This window comes from Phoenix dactylifera, chromosome 9 (assembly GCF_051530095.1).
Source record: "Phoenix dactylifera cultivar Ajwa chromosome 9, Ajwa_hap1_PhDact_Kaust_v1.1, whole genome shotgun sequence".
NCBI classification, from domain to species: Eukaryota; Viridiplantae; Streptophyta; class Magnoliopsida; order Arecales; family Arecaceae; genus Phoenix; species Phoenix dactylifera.
Window position 1 is genome coordinate 20,662,623 of NC_143198.1, and position 13,176 is coordinate 20,675,798.

A 13,176-nucleotide genomic window follows, 5' to 3' on the forward strand; every position below is an offset into this window, starting at 1 on the left:
GAAAGGAGAATTGATTCTGAGTTCGGACCCCAGAAATTGGAAAAAAAAAACAGAAACAAAAATAAAGACCCAATTTAGCCTGATCAAAATGACTGGTTAGAAAATTGTAAAATAATATTCAAGACATTCTGATCATATCCGTGCCGGTACATCAAAATGATATATCAAAATAATCTATTGAGAAAGATATCTTTGGTAGATGGTATTATGATACTCAATTATCGTATATGAGGATTTTCTCTTTACAGTTGAAATTCAGGTATGTGTCATGACGGAGTTGGTGCAGTTCATGAGGGTTGGTGGCACAAGCAGCAATTCATTGTATCAAACCTATTATGAAGGAAAAATTTTAGCAATAGATTGGGTCTGCACCATTTCTTTAAGATATTTATCAAAATAACAATCAAAATAATACTTTCAAGATTAACAATTCTGAGTTAAATGTTAGACTTAATCCATATTAAGATCCCATCCAGTTGTGGCATGTACTAAGTTTAGATTTTTATATTGGCTTTGTTATAATATTCGGACAAGCCTACAAAATAGATAGAGATTCAAAATTGGATAAATGGTGCGAGTTTTGATAGTAGATTTGATTCATCATAACTACTTGAGAGGATATAACATACTTATGTACCTTCGTCACCTCTTCTTATGGATGAGGAAGGTTATAATTAAATTGGTATGTGCTGCACATTAGCAGAAGAGACCTAAGTTTCACACCAAGCTAATAATAGCCTTGCCGGCTTTGATTTCAACAATCGGTTAATCTGCAAGAATTTATGACTTTAGAGTTTATCTTCTTAGTCTTCTAGTTTTTTTAACTCTCTGTATCAACTCTTTATTTCAGTCCTTTTAGCATGCATATTGTTACCCCACCCTGACTTAGGAATCACATCAAAAGAAATAAAAAGAGATTAGATTGCTGAAGAATAGTCTCATATTGGATAAGCTAAGAACTCTAGTAATGCTTATATACTCATAGGTCAACCGTCAACCCATCTACTAGTTTAAACTTTTGAATTGAATCTTAACATGTTATGCTCCGGTTCCATCCATCCATGATTATATTCCTTGGGCACTACACGCGAGAGGGGTTGTTGAAAAATAGTCCCACATTAGAATTCCTTATTCTTTGAAGTCTGAAGCTGATAAAAAACCATCATCTAAAGTTTTTTAAACAACTATTCCCATCAAAGCCATAGACGTGGGTGTGTAGTAGCAAGCCCCCTCCCTCATATTCCTGCCAAAGTCACATCCAAGTGTAGGTAGAGACTAGCATATTAGGTGCGGCGAAGTTCGTTGATCGGCGAGTTTTCAACAAAATCTATCAAAATTTTTAATAGATCTGACTTGAAGAGTGAAATAAAATATAAATCCCGTTGAATCAAGACCTGCTACCCATGAATTGGGAGGCCCGTGTACTCTGAATCGTCAACTTTGACATCTGGTATCGTGGACCGAGGATTCTAATAAATTTAAAAGAATGCTATAACCTAGTTTTTTCTTGCACGTGTTAATTTCCCTCAAAAATAGGAAGCAATGCTTAGCTGTTTAATCAGTTTAACTTGTTATAATCCATCGCAGATTACCAGTTTAATAAAATGGTTCGATTTAGATTTAAATTTTTGACCTATTTAATAAACAGATCAGATTTAAATTGACGAATTTTGGATATATCCTATATCCGATTCGACCTGTATCTTGTCTGGCCGAGCCTGTTTGCCACCCCTACGTTATAAAAACTTGCATGTGTGCCATGGAGAGGGAATACCAATTACCAAGCAAGATGAAGGAATGCGGAGTTAGATGCTCTAGACTTTTCGTGTTCACACTAGATTAGAGGGAAGAAAAATCTGTTCTCCTACTTTCCACAGTAAGCTATTTGTTAAAGGGTTCCTTTCTGTGGGCCTACTTAAAATTGTTTCATCAAATGGTTAGGTACCCTGGAACATCAACCAATTGTTTCAGCTTCACTGTGGCTAGACCAACTAACAAGGGGTACCTTTCAGCTTCACTGTGCGTACCATGAACTCGGTCCAATTGAATAGCACACCTTGTCCCAACCCACCATAGTATGTGCTTCCATAAGTTGCTGATAATTAAGCTCCTCTCATGCAATTACAAGTTTATTTCATGTACATCTTTTGTATTCCGCCCCTTATTTTCTAGTCTTACTTAGTTGGTGCTCGGGTTCTCGTTGCATGGCATATCCTTCACTAAAATAGCAGCTGTTCCTATGTAATTCTATGGTTCATAAGAATATGCAGTCTGATGAACTAAACAAGAAGTACTGTAACAATTTAAATTTTCATGAAAATTTAAAAAGTAACCATATATAGAAGTATGTGATGCTATAACACTAATATTACCCAATATTGGACCCCTTCCAAAATTGGCAGTTATTTCGTAACATAATCATAGGGATCAAATCTCATGCATCAAGGATGCAATTTTATTCGAAGACTTCAAGCATTATGGAAAAAGGTAAAAAACATTAGAATGTGGTAGAATAAACTTAATGAAAAAACCTTCTTGAATTCTCATATAAAATTATTTTCCAGTAGACTTGACTTCACAACTATAAGTTTAAAGTTTTTAAGACATTAGTCTGATTTGATCAACTGTGCAGCTCCCCTTCAAACATTTAACTCAAAAGATGATAATGTTACTGTATTTGGCTATTCTCTCATCCTGATCGATCTCAAATACAGTTCTTTAAACCTAGTTTTTGTTCGTAACATTTCCAATATACTTGTTAAAATTTTATTAAATTAATCAACATGTTGATCCAAATCCTATTTTTTGCCTATCACTTTATACGTGCCAGAAAACTAGCAATCAGATGTGCACATGCAACGCTGCTCATCACCTCGCCACCTTTTATGCCATTTTTGGGTGCCGCAAAAACATAGTAAAAATATTACTCTCTAAATTGCTAAACAATACCAAATTCTTGATTTTTTTTTATATGGCCAATGATTTTCCAAATTATTCCAAATTTGTTTTCTTTTCTTGAGAAAACGCTGATGCCAGTTGTTTTCAAAAGCCAGACTGCAGCCAATACGAAAAGCTGTGCCTTTCTCTTTTGAGATTCTGATTTTTTTCCCCGCACTTACCTTGTATGGCCTCTGAGTCGCTCATGGAGACATCAACAGTCCCCACAACCACGTATAAAAAGAGGGAAAAAGCAAACAAGGAACAAGTTTGGTATTGATTTGGGGTTCAGGTTGTATCTTTCACCGAAAGAATGATTGATCTTCTTTCACAACATCGTCTATTACTCGAAAGAATGATTGATCTTCTTTCACAACATCATCTATTACATTAGATTGCACCCCATAAAACTCTCAAAGCATTCTGAACTCCCTCATTCATCTACATGGATCTCAAAGCGATTATTGCTCGATCCATCAGTAAATTCATGTGAAGGAGGATAAATCCATCTTCTGGGCGGAAGATATAACCACTACCTATTGCTTTGAATCTCTTCTAACAACCGCCAGTGCATGTTTGATAGAATTGTTCTTATCAAGGTCGCAGACTTTATATCTGCTGACCAACTTACACCCTTCCACACTCTAAAGAACCCGACAGAACTTTGTCGACCCACCAATAATACCGGAAACTTTGTAATTAACTTTATCTAGAAGTCACGCAAGATCTAAGATGAACAAATTTTCAATAACTTCAGAAATTTAAAACAACAAATGATAGCTAAACAATCTGACTAAATATATCTATAATGATCAAATAAGCAAACTTATTCAATTATAAAATTTTCAGTTATTCATTTGTATCAGAAAATAACATAACTAACTAATGACTCTCCACTGCTCGAACTCTATACCCAACCTAATCGAGACTATCATCCTACAACTCTGAAAGAAAAAAGAAAGAGGTGGTGTGACCTTACATCCAAGTAAGAATCCATTACACTCGGACTAATATAAAGAATTAAATAAAGTAAATTTAAAATAAAACTTAGCTATAAATCATATCCACATACAAGCAAAATCATAAAATCTCATACCGACTGTTCAACATAGCTCAAATAAATCTATATAGATTTACCCACATAAAAGAACATTCATCAAATATATATTTCAATCAAGAGAATATATCAAATATATCATTAATTTAATATTTTGTTTAACAATGGTTTTATATATCTTATCTTTCGTTAATATTTAGATTTATGATTAATAATTATCTTTCTGATTTAGACTATTCATGATCATGTTTTGACCCGTGACTGGTAAAAACATAATCCCACACTTCGGTCCATGATGGAAAACCATGATAGCCACATTTTAGCCTGTGATGGCAAACCAAAGTATCACAATTCGGCTCATGACTAGCAACCATAATACCCACACTTTGACCCATAGTTGCAAACTATAGTATCATGATTCGGCCTATGACTGGCAATCCATGTTATGGATAGTCCAAAACCTCTTTACACAATATTACAATCATTTAGTTTTTCTAAATAAAATATAATTTTATAGTATATTTCTTTCCAAGTCCAAAACAACCAGCGTCATATTCGGTGCAACCAAAATCATCAATATCGGATACAATAAAGAAACATATATTAATAATTTCAAATTGATAATAACACAACAATCAAATGCAAAAATCCAAATTCATCGATACATGTTACAATATATATATATATATATATATATATATATATATATATATATATATATATATATATATATATATATATATATAGATGATTACGGCAGGAATTATTACCTCTATCAGTGACTAACTCAATTACAACGAGTACCAATCTACTCCTCGATCTATGAACTTGGAGGCAATGTGTTCTACTCAACTCCTTTTTACCCAGGCAATTGCTCATCTGTAGAGCTAGGCCTCATCATCAAAACAATTGTAAATGTCCAAGGTCAATAGTGAAAAATTATAGAAGAATAGGTCGATGGTTGCAACTAGGACCCTTGGTCACGACGCCGATCTCTAACCCCTCCCAGGGTCGACCAAAAGCCACATAATTACTTGGACCCTCCATTGGTCCTAAGGCATCTAGAGATAGAAAGAGAAAAAGTAGAGAGAGAAAGAGTGAAGAAGAGATCAGAGCAAGAGAGAAAGTAAGAGAGGGAGAGAGATCCATAGTTCTCTTCTAAAAAAAGAGGGAGAAAGAGAGCTCTAGGGCTGACCACACTCATGGCGGCAGTGGCAATGGTAAAGGCCCTTGGCGACCAGAACATGGCCACATATAGCAATGGTGGCCGGTCTGATGGAAGAAGAAAAAGAATGGGTGAGGATATAGAGCATCAAGTTTTTGACCAAATTTGGTGGCTCACCAATGGCAAACTGGTCGTCCGCGATGGCTAAGAGACTGGGATATGAGTATGGAAGGAGGTTTAAGATTGATTCCCTTGTTCCGGCAACAAATCGATGGTGACTTGCCAAGAACAATCAATAGAAACCAAGAGGAAATTCGACGGATTTCACCAGCAGTTGGTCAAGGTTTAACCGAGTTGATTAGAGGGAAGAGGGGTTCCTTTTATAGACAAAGTCTGGGGCTTTAGCAAGCCCTAAACTTCCCAACGCTCGATGGAATTGGGGAAGAAAACGTACTCCTTCCACGAGTCCAATTTTTCCGTTCCACGTGCGAGCCACATCAGATGGATTCTTTTCTTCAATATCGCACTGAGATTCATTTGTGCTGAAGATTCATGCTGGCTGATAGGCTAGTCAAAGGACCGGGCCCTTACACACCACCTTGGTGGGGTACAATTCTACTGTTTTTCCCGTACAAGGAGATAATATGCATACATATCTCCGTAACTTATTATAATGGGTGAGAAAGGTTACAAATTTATATGGTTATAAAACTTGTCTCATTCTGCTTGTGAGGCTTCCTCCCTAACAAGATAGGGGAGGGTAAGAGGAAAATCTAGGCATGATTCTTCTTGTTTTTTTAGTAAATTGGATGAATTAAATAATACGAGTATAGATACATTTGTGAAAATTTAAAAATAAAATATTCAAAAATTGAGTTGGAAGACGTGTTAAAGAATCCTAAAGTATAATTCTAGTATGATCAGCTACATAGTTTGCCATCTAGTCTACCGCACTATTTTTTTTATGTCCCCTATTTTCTTTGAATTCACATATCGACCTGATCCCTGGAAGGCCATCTACCTCAAGAGGTACTACTAAACGAAGTTTGATATAGGAAGCCGTTAATGTAGCGAAGCTTTTTGTGTGCTTTGGGCACAGGGACGCGAGAACCACCGCTTTTTGGAAATCTGCCTCCAAGCCTCTTTCATTCACTTTCATTTCTTCCTTCATCCGGGTTGTTGTGGAGCCGAGCAAAGAGTGTAGTTGCTTGTTGAGTGATGCGAGCTGCGCTAACCCCTTTTCTGCGGTTGAAGTTGGAGTTGGATTAAAGACCTGCCACAAAAGCATTCCGATGGAGCAGAAGTAGACCCTTCCGCTGGAATTGCCATCTTTGCTGCTCTCGGCTTCTGAATTCGTACCTTTCAATAGAAAGTCAGGCACGCATCATCTACTAGCAATCCTATAAGAGCTGATGGATTTTAGCATGAGCAGAATCATCCGATGCTAGAATCTATCCACTCATTTAGAAAGGGAAACCTAGGCATGATTCTTAGAGAGTATAAGGATTGCATTCGGCTTTTTCTTCCCTTGTTATTGCTGTGATTCAGGTGCAAGGATCCTAATGGCACCATCAACTCACTATAAGTCTTATTGCCCCATAAAAGTATTATTAAAGGCTTTAGTTTGAATAGTTAATATTGATTAACTTTTTTTAAAAAATAAAAATGTTAGTTTATTAATTAATTCTGTCTCCATCGAGTTTTTAAGTTAGGGTTATCCAGGGGAGGCTTATCCTTCATTGTGTAGTCCATTCTTTATGAACATCTTTTCAAGACAGTTTCTATATATAGATGGTGATAATAAAAATTGAGATATTAGATTTATTATATTAGTGAATATCTGATGTCAGTACAAACTGATACCTCCTTATCATATCAACCTTATCTTTACGTACCTTCTCGACATATGGTACTTCTCAAAATAAATACACCGCTATCTTAGCAAGAAGACAGGCTCCATGGTCGCATCATCTACAAATTAGAACGAGCAGAAGATGCTTTCTTGCCATGAATGTGAAACAATTTAGACTCAGATTCATGCAATGTCGATGACACACCGAATAAAAAAGGCTTGTTAATTGAGTTCCCTCAATTGATCTATCACGCTCCTAGCATGACTCTGCAAAGTTTACAATATTATTTTTCATATCAAAGCCAGGCCACAGCTGGAAAACTTTGTCTAGGCTTCAAAATTACCATCACCAGATTGGTGCTGCTCTACTCTTTCATAATTAACCTATTTGATGAAAATAACAACAATCTTTGTTCAAACCTATACCCTTCGAGATTTAAAGCAAGAGACCTTCAATGTTTGAGTTAGCGCTAGCTTGGTGCATAGTTGCAGCTGATGTAGCATATGGGTCCAAGACTAACCACCCAATGAGGAAAAATTATGTCCTGCATCGGATGGTTGTGCACCTGGTCAATCATTAAGATGCATTCTTATGGGTCTCATTCATTATGCGTTCATCTTATAGATTGGTTTATAGAAATAAGTTTCGGTGATTAGTGTGATGCATGGTCATATTGGTGCATATGCATGATATAGTTTCTTCTCAACGAGTTTTTATCAGATGCATGGGTCGTAGGACCTAATTTAATGCTGCCAATTGCTGGATGTGGCTGGTGGCTGTCCAGGAGAGACAGAATAACCCAACGTGAGATGGTCATGGAAATGAGAAGGGAGTTGTCAACGTAAACGTAACATGTGGCTTAAATATATCATATTGACGTGGTCAAGTGAAGATCCATGGTGAAAAAGTAAAAACACCCTAGATAAAAAGAATCTAGGATTAGATTCCCAAAGAGTGAAAGCTAGGATCAGGATCAAGAACCATGTCAGATAGTTTCTACTTGGGAGAATGTTAAATGTCGCCAACTCGAAATTGATGAAGCAAGGATCATCAAAATCTAATTAAAACCCCAACCAGCAGCTTCTGCCGCTTTTTCTCCCTCTAAATCATACTTTCTCTTATACGTGCCCCAACTCTTGTAAACTCGGATTCCTCGCCTAACTTGGCTGAATTTACATTCCTACTTCTTATAATCTAAGGCAAGGATCCAGATCCAATAGCACTTTCTGTCTTTTTAAAAATCTCCCCCGTAAGCACTCTTGCCTTAAGAAGGGTTAGCTATGTTTCAAGTACTCGTTCTTGTAGCACCAAGAAAAAAGACTGCAACCCGCCTATCGAGACAAGGACTGGATGGCTCCTCATTTTTATTCAATTATGAAATGACTCATTTTGATGGAGATTTGTAGCATCATTCAAGTAAATACAGATTGAGATCTCGCCCCTATTATCTCTTATAAGCCTATAGGATCAATTGTAGAAACCTACTCCTTGAGAGAGAGTAAAACGACCCCCTGTCTGCCTCCGCTTTTGGTGTTCCTTCATAGATCTATTTTTAGAGCATATGCCTCCCATCGATCCAAATCTCATAGAAGAGTGGTGTCGGGTTCCTTCCTTTCGCCGATAGACTAGACTAGCTAATACTACTACTATGAAAAGTAAGAGCTCAAACTCCTGAGCACTACCACTACTTCTATAAAAAAAAGTTGCTTGCTTATTCTATTCTTGATAACAGGTTCACACCTAATGATTAAAAAGAAACGATTCGTTTCACAGCCCCTTTTCAGACCAGTCTGTAGCCATAGTTGGTCCCTACTGGCATCTACTACTGCCTACAGTTTTATTGCTATTGAAATTATTATTATTATTATTATTATTATTATTATTATGTGGAGGAGGAGGAGGAGGAGGAGGAGGGGGGGGGGTGTTGTCGTTGGCAGTCACTTTACAAAATCTTACAATTATTAAGCTTATAAATGTAATCAAAGATAACAAAGTGAAAATCCATTTGTGTTTAGCTCTTGGAGGTTTGAGATGGTTGAGAGGCATTTATTTTGGATTGATGCAATACGTTGCTTTGTGATATCATATGCTGCCTAGCTAATGGATTCATTAATAACGTAAATTAAGCCTGTGAAGACAACTATGAAGCCTCTGTGAGAATATCAATCTATTGCACTAAGCTTCCTCAAAGTCAATATTGTAAAGACCTAGTTTATGCCATATTGCATTTTTAATCATAGAATTCATATTATTATATTATATGAGTCATTGATCTTGTATATATCTTTTATATAGGATAACTCAATAGACTTGAAAACATAATTTTCAAAATATTCTTGAGTTTATAGTACATAATATTGCAATAGGATGATGCAACAAAATTTGGTTTTATTACTCTGATAGGGGAAATTATCTAAAGAAGATATCAAAAAGATTAAGTGTTTGGTCTCCTCCTTCCCCTTGTTGCGGGTATCAGGAGAGGGATAACTAGCATATAATTGAGTTAAGTAATCACATGGGCATGCCACTGATGTTGGATAGTGGAAAAAGAGATAGAAGAAAATGAATAATGATAGCAGCATAGGTCCAAATTCCTCGATCTTCAAGAACTTTTGCTATCATAACAAAGCCTGCTTGGAAGAAGAGGAGGTACAGCTGAGGCTACAAGTTTCTCTACTGCTATAATTAAACTAGAATTCTACTGGAAAACTAAAGCGTAGAATTTTAAAGGATAAAAGAAACAATAAATTAAGGATAAAGATAAAGATAAGTTTGGTCGTTTGATTGGCATAAGAGTCTTTTTATTTAGACTATATTCTAGTATTTTTACAAGATGAGGAATGACCATCTACATCCAGCGATAGCTGCCTATGTCCGGCCTTTACTTCTTTCGATAGTTTTGGTAACTAATACTAACCGTCCTCCATGATACATGTTATCATAACTATATGATTGTGTATCATCTGTCAAACCAATAGAGAGTTTACATATAGTCATGCTCATTCGGCCTTAAGCCTATCCCAATAAGTCTTCCTTTGGCTTACCCATAATAGATCTTCTTGACCATCTCTCTCTTTACTAGGCCTCCAGAATAATGTCCCATGCTAAGATACTTTCAAGGCAACTTGGTCAGCTTCTCTATATAGTATTTGCTGCTTTAACCTCAGTTATCATTAAGATGTTTACTTGAAGCTCTATCCTCATTGTCCTGTCCTAGCCTTGCCATGTGGCTGAATGTATGTACCTCTCAAGTTCCATCACGAGTTAAAATGCGATGTAAACATTAAGGATACAAAAAGCTTTAGTTATGTTACTCTTTGAACAAAGTTGACTACTAATTAAGAAGCTTTAGGTTTAATTGTTATCAACATTCTTCAACAATGATATTATTATGATGTCATCAGAATTAATTTTTAAATAAGCCAAATTGTAGCTTTCGATGTAGGTGAAGTTTATCGTGAATGAATACTGGTGGCTCTCAAGAGAGGAAACAGTCATAGTAATGCTTCAAGTAGTAGTTATCATGCTTTTGTTCAACCTCAAACACTCTGACATTTCTCACCTTATTTAATACAATACTAGAAATTCTTGTACATAATTCATTTTGGCCTAGTTACTCATGATGGTGGGATTAAGAGGAGATGAAATAGTTCAAGTCAAGATACACTAAAGGATTGGATCTAATAGTCTTGTCGAGGCTGTATGAGAAGGTAACAAATATGTCAGACTTGTTGACCTGTTCTTTTAGAATGGAAATTTTTATCTTTAATTTGGAAAGAAAAAGGTATACCGAATGGCCATTTATTTGAGAGTGAGATGGTTGTTGTAGGGTTTTCTTTGAGTGAGGTTTTTGTAGGGTTTTCCATCTCAAAGAAGAAGAAGAAAAAGAAGAAGGTGACATGTTTAAGAATTTTCCAGTCAAAAATAATGTGATTAGGTGCTTTTACAACTATTCAAGAGCTTTTCACCACCCAGAAATGTTGGACCAAATTCAGGTATGCAACAAAACCTGTAATTTCATGTTTTAGAATGAACTTCTAGATGTCATGTCCTTCAACTTAAGCCTTAATTTAGATTCCCTTAGTTAATCTTCTTTATATCTAGTCAATCTACTTATAATTTACACCAATAGCATTTATGGTAATTTATTTATTCTACTATATGTCTTAAAACCCTTATCCATAGGATCATGGAATCAAGGAGATGGATAAATTTGGAACTAATACAAGTTCTAAGATGGACAGAATATGGGCTTTATCCAAGTTTAGTGTTTCACAACCTTTCCATGAGGTAGAACATATGGCAACATATACTGTTAGACTTGGTTGTTGATATCGTAACAATGTAAAATATTGTACCATGTACAGCATCAGTTGTTTCACATATGTTATTGCTTGAAGTTGTTACCATCATTAGATTCTTTTTTCAGCCAATGCACATAACAAGATTGAGTTAATTAGCAATAATTAACAATTATCAACCTAAGTAGATGGAAGGGTACGACCACTAATAGGCAACTTCCTTTTAATAATTATAGTCATAGAAATGCTCATAACATTTACAGATATATAGGTATGGTTGGCGTACTATTGTTATATTTTTTGTAAAAGAAGGTTTGTTGTGCTCTTAAACAACAATATTGACATGATAATAAAAATGATAATATACAAGATTAATGTTCATTAGATTATATAATAAATTTTATGTTGTTATAAGGTTGCAGTTGGCGAATTATATATATATTTAAGAAATCTTTTGTTAAATAGACGGGAACGGTGACGTGGTGCTACCAAATGCCAACCCACGCTTCATCAAAGTTTCCCAAAAATATAGTATTAATTAAAGATAAATTAATAATGCTTAATAAATTATAAGTTAAGCATGGGGAAGGCGCACGGCGCGTGAAGGTGGGGCAAACCCGTCGGGAACGAAAGATTCCCTCGCGGAGCCGCGTTCACACTTGTCCCACGGCGACCCCACGGAAAAGATTCCCCCGGGAACCGCGTTCACACGACGTCGGACCGCCAACCCCGGGCCGGGCCCACGAATCGACCGCTGGCGTTTCCGTGGTCGCTCTTAAAGACCCACCCGTTCGGTGTGCGGAGACGCCGGAGAGATGACGTCGGCAAGGTGGTGCTGACTTGTTCTCCCTGGTTTGATTCCACGTGGACATGAGAATGCCATCCGACGTGGCACGTAGATAGGTCTGACCCTTTCTCTTTTGTGTAGAAAGCGCCCACCGCTCCGTCTCGCACGTATCCCTCGTCAAAAGTCTCCTAAAGCCACCCCTATATATATATATATATATATATATATATATTAAGTTGCTACTCCATGGGTGGATCCTCTTATTCTCTTGCATTCTAACACCAAGGAGACCCAAAGAAAAGAGAGGCAAATTAAGAAGAAAGGAGGGAAGATCTTAGGCTTTTTGTTGTTTCTTTCGCTTGAGAAGAAAGGAAAAGAGATCGAGATGGGGAATTGCATCGACCACCAGAAGGCGGCGACGTGGGTGGACGACGACGACGACGACGACGACTGGGAGTCGGCTGAGGGTGCCATGCATTATTCGAGAAAGGAGAAGGCTCGAGAGGTGGTGGTGGACAAGGAGAAGGGATTGCTTGAGGGGAAAGGAGGGGTGGCGTCGACCGAAGTGAAGGTGAAAATTAGCAAGAAGCAGCTGGAGGAGCTGCTACAAAGAGTTGAGGGCAAAGGGTTGCCAATCCAGCAGGTCTTGACAGATCTATTGAGCCTGGGTGAGGTTGCTCTTCAAGAACGCACACAGCACTGGAGACCGGCCCTACAAAGTATACCAGAGTCTCCTGAGCAGAAATGGATGCTATAGGCTAGCTTCATGATGTTGCTGATGATGATGATGCTGATGATAATTTTCTCCTTTTTTTTTCCCCATCGTGTATTATTTTGGACTTAGGTGGCATCCTTTTAACCCCATTTCTCCTTAGAGTGTTAGCTAGTTTGTATATTTTAGGCTAGGTAATGTATGGAGGAGGAATGGAGCTCCTTTTTTCTGGCCTTTTGGCCCTGTCGATTGTATACATACCCGTTGAGCACATATATTATCACATATGATTAGGTCCTCTCTCTCTCTCTCTCTCTCTCTCTCTCTCTCTTTCTCTCTCTCTTTCCTCTTTCCTTGCTCATGA

General features: G+C 37.0%; 1 protein-coding gene across 1 annotated transcript; it reads left to right on the top strand.

Annotated features, from left to right (window-relative positions):
• The first annotated feature begins 12,322 nt into the window (after nt 1–12,322).
• On the top strand, nt 12,323–13,099 carry LOC103719103 (uncharacterized). The gene has a single exon (XM_008808178.5). It carries the CDS (start codon nt 12,486–12,488, stop codon nt 12,855–12,857), a length of 372 nt encoding a protein of 123 aa, XP_008806400.3. The 5' UTR covers nt 12,323–12,485; the 3' UTR covers nt 12,858–13,099.
• Nucleotides 13,100–13,176: the final 77 nt, after the last annotated feature.

Excerpts from the sequence above, each read along its gene's own strand:
- LOC103719103 (XM_008808178.5), top strand. The coding sequence starts at position 12,486 with ATGGGGAATTGCATCGACCACCAGAAGGCGGCGACGTGGGTGGACGAC.